The sequence below is a fragment of the Diceros bicornis genome, chromosome 18 (assembly GCF_020826845.1).
Source record: "Diceros bicornis minor isolate mBicDic1 chromosome 18, mDicBic1.mat.cur, whole genome shotgun sequence".
Lineage (NCBI taxonomy): Eukaryota > Metazoa > Chordata > Mammalia > Perissodactyla > Rhinocerotidae > Diceros > Diceros bicornis.
In genome coordinates this window covers 24,190,857-24,216,502 of record NC_080757.1, presented here as the reverse complement: position 1 = coordinate 24,216,502, position 25,646 = coordinate 24,190,857, and the positions used below count along the sequence as shown (strand labels likewise).

The following is a 25,646-nucleotide window of genomic DNA, read 5'->3' as shown; positions in this document are numbered from 1 at the left end:
AGATAAAAGAAAAAGATAGAAGGGAGCCCACAGATCAGCACTGTTCAATAAAATTTTCTGCAATGATGGAAATGTTCTACTTCTGCACCATCCGATTTAGTAACCACTAGCCACATGTGCATTTGAAATGTAGCTAATACAACTGAGGAAATGAATTTTTTATTTTATTTAATTTTAATTAATTACAATTCATATAGCCACATGTGGCCTGTGGCTATCATACTGAACAGTGTAACAGAAGAGACTGATGAGATTATCAACCCATCATATGTGCACTTTACTGATTCAAACAAATAGTAATAATAAAAACACACAAAAAAGTTTAAGATATTGAGATAATCAGAAACTCGAACACTGACTGGATATTTGATGTTAAGGATTTCTTGTTAATTTTTTAACGTATACAATAGGTATTGTGGTTATGTTTTTTAAGAGAGACCTGTTTTGAAGATATATATTGAAATATTTATAGATGAAATGATATAAATGTCTGAGATTTGCTTCAATAATATGGAGTAGGGCTGTGGATAGGGGTATAGATGAAACAATATTAACTATGGATTGATAATTATTATTATTTATTTTTTGTGTGTATGAGGAAGATCGGCCCTGAGCTAACATCTGCCAATCCTCCTCTTTTTTTTTTTTTGCTGAGGAAGACTGGCCCTGGGCTAACATCTATGCCCATCTTCCTCTACTTTATATGGGACGCCGCCACAGCACGGCTTGACAAGCAGTGCGTCGGTGCGCGCCCAGGATCTGAACCAGGGAACCCTGGGCCACCGCAGTGGAGCGCGCGCACTTAACCGCTTGTGCCACCGGGCCGGCCCCTGGATTGATAACTATGGAAGCTGGATGATGGGCACACAGGGACTCATTACACTATTCTGTTTACTTTTGTAATATTAAAAATTTTCCATAAAAAGTTTTTAGGAGGGTCAACATCCAAATAGCAAGGCCTCCAATAAAAGAAACAGAGGAAATGAAAGGAAATCTACAAAAAAGTTAAAGACAAATTCCAAGAAGTGAAGGATACAAGTTTCCACTTTGAAAGGGCCCAATGAGTACCTAGCACAGTGGTGAAAAGAGACTCACACTGAGGCACATCACTGTGAAATTCAGAACACGGGGACAAAGAAAGGATCGTTCAAACTTTCACTGAGAAAGAACAGGGCACAGAAAAGGATCAAGAATCACAATGGCTTCAGACTAGGAGGAAAATAACTTCTAACCCAGAATATTATACAGAAACCATCAAACAAATGTGAAGATAAAGACGATATTTTAAAACACGAAGTCTCAAAAACTTTATTTTCTATATACTTACACTCAGGAAGCTACTGGAGGATGTTTTTCATCAAAACAAGGGAGCAAATCAAGAAAAGAAAAATACAATAGGAGACCCAACATGCAAGAGAGGTGAAGGGAATGAATCCCCAGAGTGAAGATGAAGGGAGATCCCAGGATGACAGCTATGTTCCAGGTGTTCAAGAAAATCAGCCCAGACTGGAGCAGGTCAAAAGACTCCAGAGGAAACTTCAAGAAGTGAAACTGAGAGACTATTTTCATCTCACTAGAATTTGGGACTGAATTATAGTTAAAAACACAAAAAATAAGGCAAACAAAAAGAGAGAGGTATTAACAGGTAAATATCCAATTACTTACAAAAAGTTTTATGGAGAAAAAAATAATTACACTTTACTATACAGCTCAGCTTTGAAGAGTACATATAGTCATAATAATGTAAACACTGAACACCAATTAGAGCAAATTCTAAGAGAGCCCTATCAGGAAAGTAGGATGATAGGAAATATGGATATAGACGAGAGCAATGAGTGGGGAGATATACAGGAATACCTAAAATGGAAAAATCCAGAAGTTGTAATATAAGCATGCTATTTAGAGACAGAGTGGTAAATATAAAAAATATTAACTAAAAGAAGCAAGAGAGATTGCCTCTATGGAAGAAGAAACTGGAAGCCATGTGGGGGAGAGAAGGCTGGGGAGTGGGTTTTTCTTAACTATAGAACGAGTTGAACTCTTTAAACCGTGTTTTTATAACTCTGATAAAATTAAAACTTGAAAGAACAGTGCCATCGTGTTCTCCTAAGAGATTACATCCCAGTGAAAAAGGAAGCCAAGCAGCTCTGCGTACTCTATAGCATCTATGCAAAGACCAGGATGAACACGTTATGTCATAATTCTATTGTCTTTCTGCAGACTTGACTGCAAGAAGCAGTCACTTGCCAGGTGTCAAGTTTGAAGAAGTATTTTGGAAAATGTTTCTAAGCAACTAACACAGATGAAAGGAAAAACAAGGATATCAGAGTCAGAGAAAACTCATCTAGAGATAATTCATTTAGACATTTGTTAAGGTTTTTGTTTTATTTAAATAAAGGGAATCAATTCTTTTTTTTTTTTTTTTTTTGGCTGAGGAAGATTCACCCTGAGCTAACATCTGTTGCCAATCTTCCTCTTTTATTGCTTGAGGAAGATTAGCCCTGAGCTAACATCTGTGCCAGTCTTCCTCTATTTCATATGTGGGTCGCCGCCACAGCATGGCTGATGAGTGGTGTAGGTCTGCGCCCAGGATGTGAACCTGCAAACCTGGGCTACCAAAGTGGAGTGCGCCAAACTTAACTATGCTGCAGGGCCGGCCCCTAATTCTTTTTTTTAAGAAATATAGTTATATGATATAAATAAACTCAAGAGAGGCTCCCAACACGGGGAGGCTAAACTTTACTTTGTGTAATATTTATAAGTTGGATTCACAAAGGCTTTAACAACCAACATCTGTACAGTAGAAAATTTTCTCTAGGTTTAAATGTCTACTAGGCATTTAATTCTTGTCTCTAAGGTATAATTTATGTTACATTTTAAGAAGGAACAGTGCCGGTCCAGCCTGGTAGTGTAGTGGTTAACTTTGCACGCTCTACTTTGGCAGTCCGGGGTTCACAGGTTCGGATCTCGGGCATGGACCTAGACATTGCTCATCAAGCCATGCTGTGGCAGCATTCCACATACAAAAAACAGAAAAAAGATTGGCACAGATGTTAGCTCAGGGCCAATCTTCCTTCACCAAAAGAAAAAAAAAAAAAGGAAGAGTGTCTTTTTAACCTTTCAATAGTGTTTCAAACAGACTATAAGTCAATAAGTAGTTCGATGAGCATTTTAACGAAAAATTTTTGTACTAAGCATTACCCTATACTTCTGGCAGCTAGGTTTGATTTATTTGTCCTATATATTGATACGAAAGTAGCCAAAATAGCTAAAACCCACACTGCATTCAAAATTTCATTTCTTCAACCCTGAAATATTTTTTTTCCCCTGATTTTATGGTCTGGAAAAGTACTAGGAATAGTACTAATTTTTCCTATATGAGCTCTTGAATTTAAACATTATTCAAACATAATGTTTAAATGCCAATCTTTACCTGGGTTTATCTGGATCTACATGGTCTAAGCTCGTTGGAGTTAAGATTTGATTCTTTTTGTTCATTCTGAGACAAGGGCAGAATGAAAGCTGAAATCTAAAGTGACCCACCCACCTTAAGCCAGCCATTAGCTTCAACTTCCACCAGCAGACATTAAATAGAGCTGCTCACAAGGGAAAAAGTTTTTCTCTTTTCAAGTTTTTGCTTATCTTCTCCATTGGGAAATGCCAATTAATGAGAAAACAAGCATAATTATGACATCCTTGAAAGAAGGGAATCCATAGGGAAAACCTGGAGAATCAGTAGTTGACTACAGATGGAAAGTTTTTTTCCCTAGAGAAGCTGAGATGCTTTATTACATTTTGATTAGATGGAAAATTTTTAAGTTTGCTTTTTATAATGTCAGAGTTGTAAAAACAAAACCTTGCTAGTCCTAATACCATATCAATACTTTTGAGGGACAAGTTTGAACTAAGATTCAACTTCTCTTATTTGGGATGTTCATTTCATCGAATGTGAAATGGAAATGCAAATAGGAAAGTAAACTGACACTCATTTATTTACTATTTCTTTTTTATTTTAAGAGCAGAAAATTTGCCCTGGTTTCTGTAATCTAAATTCCCTTTCCTACTTCTAAAGTAAAGCATTCTTGCACTCATGCTGACTGTCCTCAAATATTAGGCTTGAGGCTCTGTGGATCAACAGGAGGTTAGATTTCAGTGAAAAGGGAGCAGATGTAGATTTGGGTTAGTTAGTTACTTCAGGATTCTGTGCTGGAAAAGTCTCTTAACAAATTACTCTCATCATAGTAACAGCCAATTCCATCTGCACAGTAATCCTTGTTTTGTTCTTCTAGCCTGAGCCAAGTTATATTGTGACTCACTTATCTTCACTCTAAATCATTACACCCTTTGCTGAAAAAGAGGCAGTCAACTACTGCAGCAACAAGATAGGTAGTGAACTGGCAAATAGGCTTGGTGTGTTGGTATATAAACTACTGAAGAATGTTAGTTTTAACTCCAAGTAATTTTACTGTTGATGTCTCATTACCAGTCTAGTATCTTACACTAGTGTTTCCAGAAGATGGAGCAATGGGATCCCACCTATCTTGACTAGAAAGTGGATGGTTGATAATTTTCTTTAATCATTTTAAACATATTTTATGGTATCATTCAGACTATTCTACCGTTTCAAGTTCTTGGTAGAAGGAGAATACGAATCCTCCTTTTTGCTGTGTCTTCTGACTATCCTTCACAGTATATCCCCTTCTCCGTTTTTTTTGTTAAATTGTGAGCTCACTTTCAGTAGAGATTTTCTTTTCAGTTGCGAGTCCTGATGGTCCTAAAGTTTAAAACTGTTGCAAAAGGGCGGTTTTGCATTTGCTTCTGCCAGGTACCCTACGTTTCACCAGTCCTGGACCAATTTTACATTAATTTATTGGTTTGGAGAATACTGCACCTACACAGCTAGTATAAATTTGGACTATATACTCATATATTATGATGTATGGCATACCATTGAGCCCTGAATTTCTCATAAGAGGCCACCCAGAACTCTGGTCAGAGAGAAATTTTTTCATGACCTGCCCTCGCGGAAATGCTTTTCTAGTTCCTCTTTCACTGAGGGGGTTGCCCTTCCAGGGACTCAGCTTTATGCAGACATCAGTTACAGTTCCTCATCTCAGGTTTGCCCAAGGCCATCTCTCCTGTCCTAGTGAGCATTAAAACCCCCAACTTCTAGGGCTTATATCTGTTTTACTAATCCTTTAGGGCTGCTGCAGCCTCAGCTTACAAGTTTACCACTCTGCCTCCATGTTGTTTGAACCCCAGAAGGCTTATACTTCAAAGAGAAATTCAAAATAGACGAACTGAATGAGACTCTAAGCTAGTATTTAAGCATTTTTAAAAATTCAATATTTTCAAGATCACGAGGCTCTTGCAGACCTGATAAAGTTCTGAGCTCCTCTAAGATGCTGCTACACCTATCACAGATACATGCTAATATGGGGCATTTAAATCTAGATAACCTAACTATTTATGATTGTGTGTTCAAAGATACCCTCCATATAAATCTACTGAAATTTATTCTTATATAAATGACTTTCTAGTTCGCTATGAAAGTCTTAAGAAAAAGTTTCTAAACGTTTGTTGAGTAAAAGAATGAATAACTTTCTATGTCAATGCATAACTTTTATTTTAAAATAAAACTAAAAAATAGAAATTTTAAAATAAAAAATAAAATTTTTTTCCACAGAGGTATTTCAAACCCTATTCCATGACCAAATCTAATATAAGGAAGAGGGCCGGCCCTGTGGCTTAGCGGTTAAGTGCGCGTGCTCCGCTGCTGGCGGCCCGGGTTTGGATCCTGGGCGCACACCGACGCACCGCTTCTCTGGCCATGCTGAGGCCGCGTCCCACATACAGCAACTAGAAGAATGTGCAACTATGACATACAACTATCTACTGGGGCTTTGGGGAAAAAAAAAAGGAGGAGGATTGGCAATAGATGTTAGCTCAGAGCCGGTCTTCCTCAGCAAAAAGAGGAGGATTAGCATTGATGTTAGCTCAAGGCTGACCTTCCTCACACACACACACACACACACACACACACACACACACAAAAATAATAATAATAATATAAGGAAGAGACAGGGGTTATTTTGTATATAAATGAAATAAAATTGGCAAGATAGCAACTTGTACCCCCTGAGTGAAGTAAAACACTAACCTGCAGGTTATTCAGAGGTTCCATCTTCATGACCGGGCCCAAGGTGTTGAGAGGCAGAGAGACATCAATGCTCTGGTTTGGCATCAGTGGTGTATGGATGGCCAGAGGAGTGCTGGGGATGACACCAAAACTAGGAGAGAGGATGAAGAAATCCCAGAGGTTAATTAGGAGGCAGGATTTAGCCACATCTTTGAATTTCAATGGCTTTTTACTCCATTTGAAGGAAACATAATTTTTAATAAAATTAAATGGAAGGAACAGCAGGAACCAAGATGCTCAATTCTAATTTGCTACAACATTGGTGACAACATAACCCGTGTTTTCCATTAAATGGATTTGAGGAAGGAGAAAAGATTCAAAAGCATAGAATTGCTTTGCTAGTGCTCTGATTCTGAAAGTTTCTTATGTTTATCATGCCACTAGAGGAACACATTTGCTAAGTATCTTTTTTTATACATCTTTCCTTAGATAATCCCTGGGAGAAAGAAGACTTAAGAATATCAATCCTATATAGTACAATAAATTGATATTATTTCACTAGCTTGATAACCCACCCAATCAGTCCAGAGTATTATTTACTGGTAACTCTCATTTTCTTTCTTTTTTGTTCACTTACATAGGACAGATAATTGGGAAAGACCTAGTCTAAGTAAAGCAGAATTGATTGGCTTAAACATTCCAAACGATTAGGCTAAGTTGTAGACCCAAATCTGGCCACTTTCTAAGCCTAAGGTAGGCAATGAGTACCCACCAGTTTGACTTCTCACAGAAACCTATCTAATAATAATACAAGAATAGTAAAGAGATGGGAAAAGCTTGAGTCTGAAATTACATAAAACACAAAAACATATGAGGGAGGGCAGACATGTCTTATGTCCGAGAAACATAAGAATAAAATTTCAAAAAGATGGAGCAGAAAGGGAAAAGTGGGCCTACAAATAAACAAATGAATGATATAAATTTATACTGAATTTATGCTCTAATTAGCCTCAGGAAGGAAGATGGGACTATAATATTTATAAAATACTATTAATATGAGTTTATATAGGTAGTATCTCTTTCAAGAGACATAGGATGGCACAAGAAAGATTTTCCTTTTTCTAGATAAACTACAAATTAAGAGTACCAAAATTGGGGCTGGCCCGGTGGTGCAGTGGTTAAGTTCATGCACTCTGCTTCAGCAGCCTGGGGTCCGTGAGTTTGGATCCTGGGTGCAGACCTACACACGGCTTATCAAGCCATGCCGTGGTGCCATCCCACATAGGAAACAGAGGAAGACTGGCACAGATGTTAGCTCAGTGACAATCTTCCTCACCAAAAAAATAAAATAAAATCTAAAAAAAAAGAGTACCAAAATGTAATAATGAAATAATGAGAACTCACATCACTCATTTTGGTATAACAATTACAGGTCAAAAAACCATCTTGCTCTTTTGATCTTGCTCTTGTGGTCAACAAACTCTGTTAGAAGTCAATATTGGGATGCAAACATGGCAGCAGCTTAGTTTCAAATCTTCCAATAGCTCCTCTTGGAAACGATACAGAGGGAAAAATTCCCTACAAATCTACAACTTCCCCTTCTGCAAAACTACAAGTCAGAGAAAACCTGCAAACTCCAAATTACATTTAAGTGTGGCCAAAGCACAATGAGATCAGCAGAACTCGCGAGAGAAGCTCTCGAGGTGCAGTAGGAAGGCACAGGGAGTTCAGAGGAAACTAGTGGTAGAAGGCCTCAGACAGTGACATAAATATCCATTCCGAGTATAAACTGCTATGAGCAGGACTAGGATCAAACAGGGAACACCACAGGCTGACGTGAAGAAAGAAGGTGGAAAGTACCCAGGGGGGTTTGCAGTGACAGAGCTCAAAAAGCACCACCTTCTAACGGGGAAACAAACACCTTGGAAGACAGGGTTGCATTTCTCGGAGGCAGAGACCAAGAGGCTGGCTTATCTTCCTCTTTTCCAGGAACCTCCTGCTAACAGCTAGTCTTGCAAATACCAACTCATTCAAATATAGTATCAAAATGGTATACACACAGCACCTATTTCAAAGACGCTATTATAAAAAAGTGGAGAAACAGCAGTACAACTTCCTTATTGACAAACAAAACATACCTGAAAATAACTTGCCATTAAAACAAATGAAATTATGAAACATTTATACACGAAGTTAAGGGAAAAATACACCTAATGAAGGAATTGCAGCTACCAAAGAACACACAACAGTGAAGGAAGCACCTGGGGAAGACATGTCAGACAACAGGAGAAGGTGAAGGAGAGCCAATAAAACTCAGGGAAGAAATAGTAATAAAAAAGAACAAATCATGTCAGAAATGAACTAAACCACATCATGAAGACAGATGCAAAAAATACTCAACAAAATTTTAGCAAATCAAATCCAGCAGTACATAAAAAAGATAATATATCCTGAACAAATACAATTTATTCCAGGAATACAAGATTGGTGTGACATTAGGAAAAAATCAATCAATGTAATCTGTCATATATTAATAGACTAAAAAGAACCACATGATCATCTCAATAAATGCTGAAGAAGCATCTGACAAAATATAATACCCACTCATAAAAAAGTTCAGCAAACTAGGAATAGAAGGGAACTCCCTCAACCTCCATGAAAAACCTACAGCTAACATTAATGGTGAAAGACTGAATGCTTTCCTCCACAGAATTAGAACATGGCAAAGATGTCCCTTCTTACCACTTCTACTCAACATTTACTGGAGATCCTAGGTAGCATAATCAGGCAAGAAAAAGAAAGGCATAACATTGAAAAGGAAAAAATAAAACTGTCTCTGTTCACAGATAACATGATTTATCTATGAAGAAAACCATAAGGAATCTACAAAAGGGCTACTAGAACTAACAAGTGAGTTTAACAAAGTTGCAAGATACAAGTTCAATATATAAAAATAAATTCTATTTCTATATACTAGCAACAATCAAAAATTAAAATGAAAAAATGCTATTTACTATAACATCAAACCTCAAAATACTTAAATCTGACAAAAGATGTACAAGATTTGTACGTGAAAAATTATAAAACACTGCAGAGAAAAGTTAGATAAATGGAGAGAGATATTATGCTAGTGGATTAAAAGACTCAGTGTTGTTTGATGTCAATTCTCCCCCAAATTGATCTACATATTCACTGCACTCTCCATCAAAATCCCAGTAGGCAAAGGGCATAGAATAGCCATAACAATTTTTGAAAAAGAACCAAGTTGGAGGGTTTATATATTATCTGATTTCAAGACTTACTATGGAAAAAAAGTTTACTTTGACTCTTACTTTACACCATATTTGAAAATTACCTCAAAATGGATTATAAAAGTAAATGTAGGAGCTAAATCTATAACATTTCTATTAAAAAACATAGAAAAAAAAATCTTTTAACCATGGGTCAGGCAAAGATTTCTTAAATAGAACACAAAAAGCATAAGCAATAAAAAGTTTGTAAAATGAACTTTATTTAAATTAAAAAAATTTTTTTTGAAAGACACTGTTAAGAAAATAAAGGCAAGCCTTGGACTGGGAGAAAATATTTGCAAGACATATATTTGACAAAAGACTTGTATCTAGAACATATAAAGAACTTTTATTACTACTTGATAAGACAATCAATCAATCAATCAATCAATAAAAAGATTTGAGCAGATACTTCCATAAAGAAGATATAAGAACGGTCAATAAGCTTATGAAAAAAATGTTCAATATTATTAGTCATGAGGGAAATGAAAATTAAAATGAGAGACTACTATACATCTATAAGAATAGCTAAAATTGGTAAGGATATGGAACAGCTAGAACTCTCAGACTCACCACGTGACCCAGCAATACCAGTGCTAGGTAGATATTTACCCAGGAAAACCAAAAACATATATCCACCGCTAAGACTTGTACACGAATATTCATAGCAGCTTTAGTCATAAAAGATAAAACTGGAAACAACGCAAAAGCCCACCGAGTGGTGAAAGGGCAAACAAACTGTGGCATATTCATCAATGGAGTACTACTCAGCAATAAAATGGAACAGTCTATGAGATCTCAAAGCATTATGCTAAGTGAAAGAAACCAGATGCAAAAGGCTCCATGCTATGTGATTTCATTTAGAAAAATTATAGAAAAGGCACAATTATAGTGACCGAGATAGAGCTACAAAGAGCAAGAGAAGAGACACCATCATAAACACAATAAGAGACACAGAGAATAAAACGTGAAAAAGCAAATAACATAAAACAGAAATGAGAGGGCTGGGCTCGTGGCGTAGCAGTGAAGTGCTCGTGCTCCGCTGCTGGTGGCCCGGGTTTGGATCCCGGGCACGCAACAACGCACCTCTTGTCAGGCCGGGCTGTGGCGGTGTCCCATATAAAATGGAGGAAGATCAGCACGGATGTTAGCTCAAGGCCAGTCTTCCCTCAGCAAAAAGAGGAGGACTGGCATGGATGTTAGCTCAGGGCTGATCTTCCTCGCGCACGCACACACACACTAAATAAATAAATAAATAAAATAATAATTAAAAAAAAAAAAACAGAAATGAGAGAAAAAGATCACCACTACCCATGAAGCACTCTTGCCAGAAGATCCAGTATAAATCTGATGAAGCCTATAAATCCGCCTCCAATTTACAAACATAATCAGCAAAATCTAGACTGTGGGAAATTCCACCAATAAAAGACCTAATTTCCTCTACAAATAAATTTCAAGGAAAAAAGAGAGGAGGAGGAACCTATATAGGTTAAAACCTATATAGGGTAAAAGAGACTTAAGACACTTACCAACAATTGGCATGTATGGGGACCTTACTGGGACCCTGTTCAGACAAAACAAACTGTACAAAAACATTAGACAACTATGAAAATCCACTGATTGGATGCTCGATGATATTAAAGAACTGATGATATTAAATACTTTCTTGTATGATAATAGTGTTGTGTATGGGTAAAAAAGGTAATGAGATATATTTGTAATTTTTATAAGAAAAGAGGGAAAAATAGTATATATAAAAGATAGACAAATATGAGCCAATAAATACATAATTCTCCAAAGAAGAAAATCTAAACAATGGAACAGTACAAAAGTTTAAACTTATAAACTCTGAAAACTTTCCTGAAATAAAAGACTTCAAAGTACATAGTGAAAGGGCACACTTTATTCCAAGAAAAACTGACCAAGATTGGTCAACATTGGGAATATCCTAGTAAAATTATTGGACTTCAAAACTCCGGGCAACCAGACAAAATCACTTATATGGGGAAAAATCAGTTTGGCAACTGACTTTTCTTTTTTTCTTTTTTTTTTTTGTGAGGAGGACTAGCCCTGAGCTAACATCCGATGCCAATCCTCCCCTTTTTTCTTGAGGAAGATTGGCCCTGAGCTAAAATCCGTCTTTAGACGGATATCTTAGAGGCCATCTTCCTCTACTTTGTATGGGGATGCCACCACAGCATGGCTTGACAAACAATGCGTCAGTGCGCGCCTGGGATCCGAACCTGCGAACCCCGGGCCACCAAGGCAGAGGGCGCGCACTTAACCACCTGTGCCATCAGGCCTGCCCCAGCAACTCACTTTTTTTTTTTTCTGTGAGGAAGATCAGCCCTCAGCTAACATCCATGCTAATCCTCCTCTTTTTGCTGAGGAAGACCAGCTCTGAGCTAACATCCATTGCCAATCCTCCTCCTTTCCCCCCCCCCCCCCAAAGCCCCAGTAGATAGTTGCATGTCATAGTTGCACATCCTTCTAGTTTTTGTATGTGGGACGCGGCCTCAGCATGGCCGGAGAAGCGGTGCGTCGGTGCGCGCCCGGGGTCCGAACCCGGGCTACTGGTAGTGGAGCACGCACGCTTAACCGCTAAGCCACAGGGCTGGGCCACAACTGACTTTTTGATAGAAACATTCAATGACAAAAGACACTGGAGTAAAATACTTAAAGGGTTTAAGCCAAGAATTTTCAAGTATAAAGGTCACGGTTTTGACCATGTAAGAATTCAAGGATTATTACTCTCATGAGCCCTTTCTGAGGAACCTACTAGAAGACATCCAAGAAATGACAGTAGAAACTTAAAAGGACTGGCAGTGAGTACAAATCCAAGACAAAACAAAGATGGGGATCAAGGTAAAAAGTATGAAATATAGAAATGATACAATTTACAAAAATGAGAGCAAAAGGGGGCAAGTGGGTAGAAAGTAGAATCAACTCTTGGCCTCATCTGTCATAACTGGAGATCAAAGACAACAAACCACGCAGTAGAAGTTTAAGCATTCTTAAGAGCACAAAAGTAAATTCAAAGAAAGAGAGTACTACTGACATTAGATAATGGGGGTGGGGAGAAGATATAAGTTACAGTAGGAAATCAATAAACTATAGAAAGCAGGGACTAAGGGTATTTTATAAAGGAAAAATTATATCAGAACAAAAATATAAACTTTCCTAAGTATCAGACTACTTAAAAGAAAAAAAAAGCAAAGACAAATAGAAATGAAGGTATGAAGGCAGGCTATGCAGACTGCCTTTATTACAGTAGCTTCCCCAGCAGCCTTGGCCTTCAACACAGCCAGCTCCTCAAAAAGTGGCTGGAAATATAACTGGGCTTGACAGAAGTAAACACAGACTTTCTAGATACTTAAGTGATTTCTAACCCAGGGTACAAAAGTTTCAAATCTAGGGTACAAAAGTTATTTCCAAATGATTAGAAATAAGTTAAGACAGCCATTGATGCAAGTTGTCATCGACAAATTTTATTAAATCTGCTTTGAGGGTCCACTTCCTATCTTGTTAGAAACAAGTTCGACTACCTTGTATTCTACGAGCGAATGTGCCTGCCATCAAAGTCTAGCAGCCAGTTTCCTGAACCACAAAATTCAACAAAAACCAGTGGCGTTTCAGATCTATGGGACATCAAGATTTTACTTCTTCATGCTCTCTTCCTTATTAAGGCAGAGAGGTCATTGCTAAAAGCAGACTGTCAGCTGAGGGTGCTCAGGGCAGGCCACCCCAAGATGCACCACTCTGCTATGCGGAGTATTTCGAGCTGAAGACAATACAGACTCAGAAAACTCAGGAAGAACCGTTGAGTTTCCCCTCCCAAACTGCCTACGGAACTTGACATGGAGGATCTGCTTCAGGAAGGAGTTACTATCCTGATGGCTGTAATATAATGTAAAATAGATGTTACAATAGGAAAGGCACCAACAAGCCCCTCTTATCAAAATTCTGTCTCTTCCTGGCCACATTCTCTGGGCAGCCCTGCTGGGAGTTGCCAGACAAACATTTACATTTATAAGGGAAATCTCCATTTGTAAAGGTATCTCCCTCTCTGTGCTGGGAGAAGGCGGGGATGACCTCATCTCTAAAAACTTATCAGTGTGAAAGGTTAGGCCTTAAATCTGCATAATAACCTTACTCTTGTTTACTGTGCTTTTCTGGTAATCTCCCGTAACTGACTCCCCCCACCGCCAACATCCTCCTTTGCCTTTGGCTGAAGATGGTATTTAAGACAAGAATCTCTGCTATTGTGTTGAGAAATTCAGTTTCCCTGGTTTCTCCCATGTATACATGTTATTAAACTTGGTATTATTTTCTCCTGCTAACCTGTCTTGTTAATTATTTGGCCAGCCATAAGAACCTTAAGGGAAAGGGCAGAAGGGGATTCTCCCTCTTCCCCTACACAGCCTATATGTGATTATTCAGTTAAGAGGTATACTGACTGTCTTCTATATTTCTGACATCAATCAAAGTACATTCATTTTTTCCCACCAAAACATGAGCTTTGGACACACATCTATTTGGTTCACTACTCTAGCCTCAGTAGCTAGAAACGTCTGGCACACAGATGCTAAACAATTATTTGTTGAATGAATAAATGCATTTCAATTAAGTTTTTGGTTTTTTTTTTGTAAACCGTTTTAGTAAAAACATTCTAGGCCTAGAATCCTTTAAGAAGGCAGTATATAAGTTCTGGTTTCCACATTCCATACAGATGAGTTTCCCAACAAAATCCCTAGCGCCCCCAGAGTTAAAGCTGACAACTGAAGAGACAGGCAAGAGCCAGTGCTCACTCCATCCACATCCTGCATCTGCCAGAGAGTTTTTACCAATCATTAAATGGAACATTTTCTCGTTGGATACCAGGCTCAGGATCAAGCCAGGACTCAGATTTCTTACCTATTCTTGTTAAACTGGATTGCAAAGTCTGTCATGTGCTGCAGAGCTTTGTTGGTGAAGTTCATTTCCATATAGATGTGCCCCTGCCGGTGCGTAAATGTTCCGGAAATCTCCAAGCCTTTAGCCTTTACTGCAGGCAGCCAGACCTGAAACACAGTATAAAGCCCAATGGAACCAGATAGGATTTATTTTGATGCTATTTGTTTTTGAATAAATGAAGATGAAATTAAGACGTCACTTCTCTAGGCAATTATGGTGATTTTTATACCATAAATATCAAGTTAGACACAAAAGGCTCTGGATGAAGTCATATTTTCTGAATGTTGCAATCATTCTCAACCACTTAAGAACCAAAAAAAAGAAGAACAAAAAATGTCTATGGGTAACCCTGGCTGCTTCTCCATCTTCTGTGCAACTTTGTCATTTCACTGCTTTTGAGTACTGCTACAAAATATATATAAGGAAAAAAGAAATTCCAATGAGTATAATGTGCTTTTTTTGTTAACAGCTTTGGTAATAGGCTTAAAAGAGAAGAAACTGAATCTACTAGTGAAAATAGCATGTCTATAATCTTTGAAGACTTTATCATTACCGAAACCATTACCAGTAATCTCCTTAAGGGCAAGGACCATGTCTTACGTATATTTTTAACTCTTGCTATAGTTTCTGGTAATAGTTAAGTACTCAGATGTTGCTTAATTAATCTGAATGACTATTCTCTCTATATAATTCATTCGTTACCCACCCCTGGCCCCAAAATCTGTGATACTCCTGGACTGTACTGGTTTACAAAAAAAGAAAAAAATCAGGAAATTCGCCAACTGTTCTGACTACCTAGGACAGAATAACGAAGAGTCAGTGGGTGGTGAATAAATATGAGAATACACTTAGCAACACCAAAGAAAAAAAACAAAAGAAGGAAGGAAGGAAATGAAATCAAACAATCACAAGATATTATTTTTCAACTATCAGAGGGTCAAAAATTCAAAAAGGCTATAATAATGAAGGAAAATATAAGGAATCTGGCACTCATATTCTGTTTGGAATATAATCTGATGTCACCTTTTTGGAGGGTAAGTTGGTAATGTCTATTTTAAAATGTTTAAATGATCAAGCACATTGCAAGTTTACCCTACAGATATACTTACGAAAATATACCAGGATATACAACACATGGATGTACACTGCATCATCGTAAGAACAAAGGTTGGGGGGAATATTCTAAATGTTCATCAACAGGAGAATGATTAAATAAGTTGTACAGCAAGACAGTGGATACAGCCATTCAAAAGAATGTGGTAGAGAAAAAACAAAGTGCAAAACAGTATATCCCATTGATACAATATGTTTAAAAGAAACAAACATATAGGTATATCTGTGATCTTTTTCTTTTTCTTCTGAAAGGACACAGAAGAAAGTTAATAGTGGCTATCTACAGAAAAGTGGGGACAGAGGGAGACAATTTTCTGTCTGTTATTTCTGTATTATTTAAATTTGTCATTTGTATATATTATGTTAATGTTAGTAAAAAAGTGAGTTAGACAACCTTTTAATCAGTAATTAAAAGTCTGCAGGGATAACATTCAACACAGTAACCTCACAACAAAACTACTAAGCTGTGCTAAAACACTATGGCTCGGTTTTCATTCCTATTTTTGGTTACTCTATGAAATGGCTGTGTACACAGTTATGACTCCTGGAATGGACAACTGGTCGACATATCTGTAGCAGAGATCCCACACACAGAGTCAGATGAGCAGGCAGAGAATTCAGGAAGCAACCAGGCACGTTGTCCCTCAGAAAGGCAAGATTACACGAAACCTAGCCTAGCCTGGATGGTATTATTCCCAAGGACCAAAATAAGCTTCATTTACAGGGAGTTTCCCCATGTGAATTTCAATCTGAACGCGACATCAATCAAGGCTGAGACTAGAAGAGCACAAATGACACAAACCTAAACCAGAATGCTAAAAAGGTACACTAAAATCCAGGAAAACCAAATTTGGGCAATGGCACGCTAGAATCCATGTGTAATACCAATGGAAAAGGGGGAACGGAAGGAATGAGAAGTAAAAATGTTACTTCTCTATGCTATATTTTTCCCACTGCTGTTGCACTGTATATCAGATTTACACTAGATTGGCTTTAGCGTTGACAAACCAGAAACTATTTCTAAATAAGAGAACAAAACTCAAAAACTTAATATTTACAATTTTAACTCTAATTATAAAAAGATTTAATGAGGATGCCATGGTGCTTCTTACTGCTAAGTCTGAGGCCACTTTTCATCTTCCTCTTAAATCCTCTAGAACAAGGACACAAACCTTGGATTCATTACCAGCGGAAGTAATACAAATGTTAGAAGCTAACTAATTCAGGTCTTGTCCATTAAGAAAGTATTGCTTTACTTACAGCCTTAGGAGCCACATAACCACCAGGTGCCATGCCTATCCCCGTGGAGAGTTCAAATAGGTCATTCAGACCACTGCTGACCACAGCAGGAGTAGGTGAAGGAGCAAAAGTTGCAGGCACTGATGATGGGATGAAGGACTGTCCCACCTGCAGGGAAAAAAGAGAAGAGGGGGAGATCAGGAAGAACAGATTAATAGTCCTTAAAATGCTGCTATATATTTTAGTAGTATTGATAAATCAATAAGAACACACCATAATTACAATATTCTTAGGAGCTGAATTAGTATATTCTTTGTCCTTTTAATCATCACAGTTATTTTTTCATCACCGGTAAGATACACACACTCTTTAGAAGTTCTATCAAGAGAGAATAATCAGTAGGATCAGAAACACAGTGATCCAAGATTTTTTCTGTTTGTTTCCAATTTTAGCTTCCATGATTCTGTGCAAAAGGCCTATAGGTACCCTAATGAAGGGAGAGTTTGTTTTTATAGAAAGGAGGAGAAGTATCCAACTTAGACAGCAGTTCCATTTCCATTTGGGTCCAGGCAAGTCTTACTTTCTCATGTAGGCATAAATATCTAGTAGGAAACTCTCCTGGGGGAGATGGATATTCACACCCCCCAAAATCACTCACTTACGAGGAAAGTCTCACTCTGAGTCCAGTTGATTCAAGTTCTTTCTAGATGACACTAGAGAATAAGAGTATTCTCCAGTCAAGATGGGAGGTTCCATTTCCTTTAGCTCTTTAATGTCAGGAAGACAGAGATCTCTGCAGACACCAGAGTGCCAATCCCTAAAGACACCCCTACACCACACGTGGTGTATGACCCCAAAGATTCCAAGTAACCCTACACTACTTTCTACTCTTGATATACTGCTACAGAGCTTTTGGTGCAGTGCTAGATAGCAGCAGTGGCTGGTCTGAGAATGTGTGCATAGGAAAGGCATCAAACAGGGGGCAGCGCATCCCATGGTGAAAAAAACGGATGGCACTTACTGCCGGACTTCCTCCAATGCCCCCGCCAAGGTCACTGCCAAGCTGAAAGAGAGAAAGGAGAGAGAGGAGAGAGAGGTAGAGTTCATTTAGCTAAGTACTAGATGCCCATATAGAATCTGTAAATTGCTCTACCAAGTTGCCGGGAATACATGCTATTCAACTTGACTCCCAAAGCCTAAAGAAATTCTAGATTGCAAAGAAATATGTCCTAGGGGAACTGAGTACTGGTAGTGATGGTGTGTGGGAGTTTTGAGAAAACTTGGAAAGAAGATGGAGCTGGGACATCTCAGGGATGTTTCAGATCCAATCTTTCCACTGGCATATACAGGCACAAACCCAAACAGGATTTAAAGAGTTTACGTATTCCAAGAAGCTCTATCTCCAAGCAGTAATGTTTCGAATATGTTTTATTTTTTCTTTAAAAGGAAATTTAAGGGGGAAAAAAAAAGAAAAGCAAAGAAAAACTAAAATGTGCTTTGATCTACAAAACCTGCTGCCCCACTGAGAAGGTGAGAATCAAACGAGTACTGAGCTGCAATTTAAAGCTTCAAAAATTATAGGTGGAATAAGAGTGATTTTTAGAGTTTAGAACTTTCCTAAGAAAGAAAACAGCTGGGATAGGAAGATATCCTACCTGCGGAGGAAGTGGGAAGGCATGCAATGCTTCAAACCTCTCCCACAGTCAATACTACTAAGGAGAAATGCTATGATTTCTTTGGAGTAGATCATTTAAAAGGAGGCTAACTATTGGAGAATTAGACTGACTTAATTAGCTAGGTGACAGGAAAGTAATTCCACATGGTCTTAGTCTTGCCTTTTTTTCCTCAGGGCTCTGATATAATCCACCCTGAAGTCAGTCTTCCATGACAAAAGCATTAAAGAAGAACCAAAGCTGAAAACAGTTGGCATGAAGAAACGTAAAACACACATACAACTAACAGTGCTGTTTAAAAAGCAAAACCACCTTTTTTTTGCTACAGTTTCACATTCGCCTCTTCCCTACTTCTCACTGTGCATCTAAAATTCCTCTTTGAATCACCAAATGCCTTGTCTGCTCTACAACACAGTTTCCTTTATTGTCTTGTCCTTCTGTGGTAGAAACTTGGAGATTTTTGTGCTGCGGTTGTGTTAAAAAACAAAACTGTATTGGTCTTCAGGATTTGAGAAAGAGGATTTATTTGTCTTCTCAATGAACAGATATATAAAACAGGGTTGCCAAAATCTAAAACATAATCTATATTGAAAAATAGTGAGACCTATGACAAAATTCTGTTTCCACCATAACAGAAAATAACCCTCGCAGGTGCTTCATAACTGGAATTAATAAGCATGCTCTGTACTAATAAGCTACAGAGCACTCCAAATCTCAAAAAGCCAACATTTCCAGAATCTGGTTCCTGAAGACTATTTAATGGTTGGACATGGGATGAAAATCACATGTGTAAACAAATAAAAAAGTCATCACAACTAAGAATTTGGATAACTGGAAAAGTATGAAAGCAAACAGAAAAGGTATTACACATCTGCCTTCTCCTGGTTCTAGAATAGTGCACATCTGTAGCATGACATCTGAAAAGCATAAAATTTCTTTTATTCAAACAAACACTTACACAACGTTTACTGGATACAAGGCACTATGGGGAATGTAAAGATGTCAGGTAATGAGGGAAATACATGGATGAGTAAGACCCAGGCTTATAACATGAATACAGAATCATACAGAATATACTAAAGCAAAAAAGAGAAGCTCTGACGGGAAGAACAGAAGGATAATGAAAAGAAGCTTCAAAGAGGGGGCAGTGTGAGATTATAAAAAGCAAAAATGGGGGGAGTTATTTCTCAAATAGCAAAACAAAGGCTGTAAAAGCGTGATCAAAAAGCAAGAGCAGTCCAGTTAGACTGGCGCACAGGGCAGATATGTTTAAAAAAAAAAAAAAAAAACAGTCATAGAGAAGAAGTTTGCAAAGGCAGGCTGATTAGGAGGTGTCTTTAGTTCTTAATTTCTCCTTCATAAAAACCTGGAGGTTTCTTAGAGTAAGAAGCAAACTTTCTAAGAGTACTAATAACTACTTCAATTGTGCTCCATTAACTATGGTCCTCAACCTTAGATACACAATGGAATCAACCACTTGTGCGTGTACAGTGTGGGGATTGAAAAAAACACTGATGCCTGAGTCTCATCCCCAGAGATACTGATTTAATTGTTTTGGGGTGTAGCCTGGGCATTAGAATTTTGAAAAGCTCTCCCAGTGACTCTAACGTACAGACACTGCCTTAGAGAATTAACTATTATTTGGAATCAGACAACGTTTATCTGTTTGGAAATATCTTTGGAGCTAACTCCCAAATAAAAAGGAAGCTAGAACTTGAGCAGAAAGAAAAACCCTTTCTAAGAAAGGGGAGGACACAAAACGTCTCATCTGTCTTGATGCTCTGATTTGGTTTTATGACTTTCTGATAGGCTTACCCCTTCTCTCCCCAACCACTCTCCTCCCTTCTGGCCAGGCTTACATTACAATCCAAGCTTGAAAGAGATGGAATTCTTTATGGAATTCTCGATGGCAAGAAAGAAAAAACACACTAGAAGAGAAATGGCAGTTTTATCAAATATGCTAAATTCAATAAAAGGCATTGAGAAACGGCACTCACTGGTGGTGTTATTTCCAAAGGAAATAAAGTCCATTTAGAGCCCTTATTTTCTGAGATTTCATTCTTATTATCTTTGAGTATTATATGAACACTATCTTAGCTGGACAAGAGCTGAATGTACTCCCCCCCCAGGCTCTTGTCAGTTTTATTCAAAACCATAGAAGAAACTGAAAGCAATCCTGATTCTCCTTTGTTTGTGTTCAGTATATCAGACGCAACTCAGCTTCAACTCAGAATCAAGAACTCTGATCTTACAGGGACAGGATTCAAAGGGTACTCGAGACACATGGCCAGAAATATAAAGGTCCACCTAACTGTGCTATGTCCAGAGAGCAAAGAGAAAGGACAATTCCAACATACGTTTTCTAACTAGCAAAACGGTAGCTTATTTAGACTTTATTCAGCATCTTTGCTTTTGACCGAAAAAGATTCTAAGGGAGGTTATCATCTTCCTTTTTGAAAATACGACAAAGGTGATAGCACAGTGATAGGCAAGAGTGACTAATACGGAGATGTCATCAAGGATAGGAGCCAACTACCCAACGAGGGGCCTATCCTATCTACAGTGACAAGCAGGATGATGCAGATGTCAAGGGAAAAAAAAAAAAAAAAAGCAAGCTGTAAAGCTGAACAAAACACAGGAAAGGGGGCCGGTCCAGTGGTGTAGTGGTTAAGTTTCTGCGCTCCACTTCGGCGGCCCAGGGTTCGCAGGTTTGGATCCTGGGCGCGGACCTACGCACCACTCATCAAGCCATGCTGTGGTGGCATTCCATATACAAAATAGAGGAAGATGGGCATAGATGTTAGCTCAGGGACAATCTTCCCTAAGCAAAAACAGTAAGATTGGCAACAGACGTTAGCTCACGGCCAATCTCCCTCACCAAAAAAAAAAAAGAAGTGAGGCCAACCTGGTGGCATAGTGGTTAAGTTCGAGCGCTCTGCTTTGGTGGCCCAGGGTTCTCAGGTTTGGATCCCAGGCGTGGACCTATGTGCCACTCATCGGGCCACGCTGTGGTGGCATCCCATATACAAAAAATAGAGGGAGGTGGGCACGGATGTTAGCTCAGGGTTAATATTCCTCAACAAAAAAAGAGGAAGACTGGCAATGGATGTTAGCTCAGGGACGATCTACCTCACCACACACACAAAAAAAAGACACACAGGAAAGTTGCTGTCATGTTGGCCCAAACTAGCCATTAACCATTTCAGTTCAGTTGCTGGCATTATCTGGAGTCATAGAAGATTCATCTGCTTGGTATTACTTACTTATCAGGTAGTGTGTACAAAATCAGTCAAACTAGGACTTGCAAAAATTCTCTGATATCTGTTATTCCGTGAGCTGGTGGGAGCCAAGCGAAAAGGGTTAGGTGTGCAGGGCATGGCTCTAATCTCAATCTTAGGTGTCCAGATACTGGGTTTTGTTTCAAGCGGCTCCTGGAGCTGTCTACCTCCCACTGTTCCCAGGACTGCCTTGCTGAGGCTGCCCTTTTCCCCATGAAAGAAATATTGTCAACTAGAGGCCAACCAAATCCGGACACAGAAAGATGAGGAAGGAGAGCTGCCAATTTCAGGAAAAGAATATTTCAAATGCTGAAAGTCGAGCAGAATTTTCCTGAAGGTCTGTAGCTGATACTCAGTCCAAATTTTCTGTTAGTGGTATAGTGGCCCCCAGTTCCCACTCTAAATCATAGCAGTTGTAGTCATTAAATGGCGCTGAGAATACTACTAACATTTGGCTACTGCCGAAGAGTGGCCACTTTACCATGCCCAAAGTAGTGCTGAACTGGGCTCAGTTCACGCTGAACTACATAATAGTGTGTCGTTGCACTGTTAATTCAGTAATTGGATGGAAAGCAGTGATTTCATGTGACTTATTGTTAACTTATGAACTAAAGAGATTTCAGCATGGTTACATGAGCTCTGCTGCAGAGTCTGGTTGAGCCAAAAGTTGGAGAGCTCAGTCTGCATACAGCTCTAGTTCAGCTAGATACCAAAAGGAAACACCGTCATCCAACGGCAATATGCTACAACAGCACAAATACAGAGAGGTCTCAAGACTGAGGTTTTGTAATGGAACAAGTCTGCCTGACTACAAGAAAAGAAAAAAAGTCTTTTATAAAACAGTATCAACTGAGATGGCCACTAAGTGGACAAAACAAAACAAAAAAATCCCACAAATGATCACAATGACCAATCTGGATTAGCCCCTTTGAGGTATATCTGACCAGTCCAAAGTATCCCTACCTGCTTCTAAAACTGTGGAGCTGTTTGAGTAACTGAAGACATTCTCTTAATTAAAGGTGTAGATCTTAAACTCAGACATTTCTTTGCTCCTGTCTGGAGTTACTACTTCTCTTATTTGATGCTTTCCAGAACTGATTTAATTGAAGGGAGTCTAAGGACTGCTTCAGGTGATATTGCTTACCAATAGTGCTGTTATTCAGAAGTCAAAATAGAAAGATGTAAAAAGAGTATATGGTGATTCCCATCACAAACAATAAAACATACCAAAATCCTACTGGTGTCAAAAACATTAATCTGTGTTTTTCCTATTAGGGTTGTAGATTTTAGAAGACACACACCATCTCCTATGTAGTCCAATATGGTTTTCAGCTGCTGGGTTGCAAATTTTAATTTGATCTTAAAAAGCTATTCAGAGGGGCCGGCCCCGTGGCTTAGCAGTTAAGCATGCGCGCTCCGCTACTGGCGGCCCGGGTTCGGATCCCGGGCCCGCACCAACGCACCATTTGTCCGGCCATGCTGAGGCGGCATCCCACATAGAGCAACTAGAAGGATGCGCAACTATGACATACAACTATCTACTGGGGCTTTGGGGAGAAAAAGGGAAAAAAAGGAGGACTGGCAATAGATGTTAGCTCAGGGCCGGTCTTCCTCAGCAAAAAGAGGAGGACTGGCATGGATGTTAGCTCAGGGCTGATCTTCCTCACACACACACACACACACAAAAGCTATTCAGAAAAGCATCATAAAATCTAACTAACCAAATTGGTGAAAAGAATCTGTAACCATGCAAAAGCTATTAAACAAACTGATGGCTGAGAATAGACTTGATGTGAAATAGCATAAATGAGTTGAGATCATACAAAATTATCAGAAGACTCCTTAACTTGAAGGAAAAAAAGGCATATCAACAGAAAAGTAGAAGGATGTAATAGATTGCTTCCTGAGATGGGACAGGGAACAGAACGTGACAAAAAGCGCTTAGAACGGCCATTACTAGTTTCTTAGGTCAGACAGAACTCAATGTTGAATATAGTAAAAGTCCACAGGAGAAGCTCTGCATCCTGTCTCATTTTCCTTTGCAGTACTTCCTACCTGACTATATACTTGTTTGTCATCTGTCTCTCGCCCCTAGTATGTAAGCTTATAAGGACTTGTCATAACTATATTCCCAGTACATAGAATAGAGCCTGACATAGAATAAGTACTAAAATATTTATTAAGTGAATGAATGTTTTACTAACCATATAAGCAGGGCTACTGGCAATATTATTTCTTGGGGAGACAATTTTGAAATCAATCATTTTATTGGAGAAAGCTATCACAAAATGGACAGAAGGCTGACAAAATTGTTTCATCGACTGGCCTGGAGCACCATATCCCCATTGACGTTGCCAACACATATGAATAGAACCAATTGGGGAAAAAGAGGACCCCAACCCCCCTACCCCAAGGACAAAGCCCTTTCTAGAGAGGAAATGTATTGTCTGAGCAGTTCTGATAACGAGTTTTCAGCAGAAGAATGCCCTGTGCATCATTTATTTGCCCTGAAAGTACTAGTGCTTTATATCACAGCTCACTACCAAATAGATGGGAAGATGTGATTTCGTGGTACTACTCAAAAGAGGGTAAGGGGCTGGCCTCGTGGCTTAGCGGTTAAGTGTGCGCGCTTTGCTACTGGTGGCCAGGGTTCGGATCCCAGGCGCTCACTGACACACCGCTTGTCCGGCCACGCTGAGGTGGCGTCCCACATACAACAACTAGCAGGACATGCAACTACGACATACAACTATGTACTGGGGCTTTGGGGAGAAAAAAGGGAAAAAAAGGAAGAGGACTGGCAATAGCTCAGGGCCGGTCTTCCTCAGCAAAAAGAGGAGGATTGGCATGGATGTTAGCTAGGGCTGATCTTCCTCACAAAAAAAAAAGGGTAAGATGAATGATCTTGTTCCTTTTGCTGTATAGATGGATGTAGATGTAGATGTATGATAGATGTATGAACTTATTCAGTCCTTCTTTTCATGAATGAATCCACTTCTACAGTCCTTCTCAAACTTTCATGTGCCTTCTAGTGGCATACTAGCCCAAACTCACGCACCCAGAGCACCTGGGAAGGTACGGCATGGAGACGTCTTTGGCAAACAAGACTTGTGTTTTATCTTAAAATTTCATGCAATTTTACATTCTAAGCCTTGGCACATCAGTGTTTAGTCTGTGTTTACATTCCTTACCACCAAGTAAGACTGACACTGCAAGATGATGAGCTAAGTTTATCCTGCAGCTTCAAATGTACCCAGCACTCTGCTGTGTACTAGAGGGATTGTGTACCCCAGTTTGAGAAGGACCAAAGTTAAGTGAGACTGGACTCTATTCTAGAAGATGACAATAACAAACAAACTGGAGGAATCATAGATAGTGGAAAGACTATAAACTCTGAAGTTTTGAAGTAGTCTTGGGTTCAAATCCTGACTCTGAGACTTAATGCGACCTTCAGTTTTCTGTAAAATGGGGCCCAATACCAATAACCTTGCAGAGTTATTTTGAGGATTAGAAATGACAAAAGTTCTATGGGGCTGGCCTGGTGGGGTAGTGGCTAAGTTTGTGTGCTCTGCTTCAGTGGCCGAGGGTTTGCAAGTTCGGATCCCGGGTGTGGACCTACACACTGCTCATCAAGCCATGCTGTAGTGGTGTCCCACGTACAAAAAAATAGAGGAAAATGGGCACAGATGTTAGCTCAGGGCCAGTCTTCCTCAGCAAAAAAGAGGAAGATTGGCAATGGACGTTAGCTCATGGCCAATCTTCCGTGCCAAAAACATAAATTAATTAATTAAAAAATAAATAATTAAAAAAGAAATTGTAAAAGTTCTAGCACAGGGGCTAGCACAGAAATAGGCATTCAGTATTTGGTAGTTATTCCCAAAACTGCCTGAGGCCAGCCTTGACTAAATTTGTGCATTGAGAAAAAGCAGCTACAGAAGGCACACTGAAGAATTTAGCAAGC

At 38.9% G+C, this 25,646-nt stretch overlaps 1 protein-coding gene across 3 annotated transcripts in view; it reads right to left on the bottom strand.

The window, feature by feature from the left end:
* Nucleotides 1-25,646, bottom strand: part of AP2B1 (adaptor related protein complex 2 subunit beta 1) — a 122,258-nt gene that overhangs the window by 31,568 nt on the left and 65,044 nt on the right. For 2 of the 3 annotated variants that reach the window (XM_058560398.1, XM_058560399.1), the window contains exons 15-18: nucleotides 17,756-17,797; nucleotides 16,756-16,902; nucleotides 14,344-14,489; nucleotides 6,161-6,290 (exon numbers count right to left, since the gene is read on the bottom strand). In XM_058560398.1, the coding sequence (XP_058416381.1) occupies nucleotides 6,161-6,290; nucleotides 14,344-14,489; nucleotides 16,756-16,902; nucleotides 17,756-17,797 (465 nt within the window). The remainder of the gene's footprint in view (nucleotides 1-6,160; nucleotides 6,291-14,343; nucleotides 14,490-16,755; nucleotides 16,903-17,755; nucleotides 17,798-25,646) is intronic. The other variant, XM_058560400.1, reaches the window with a different exon arrangement.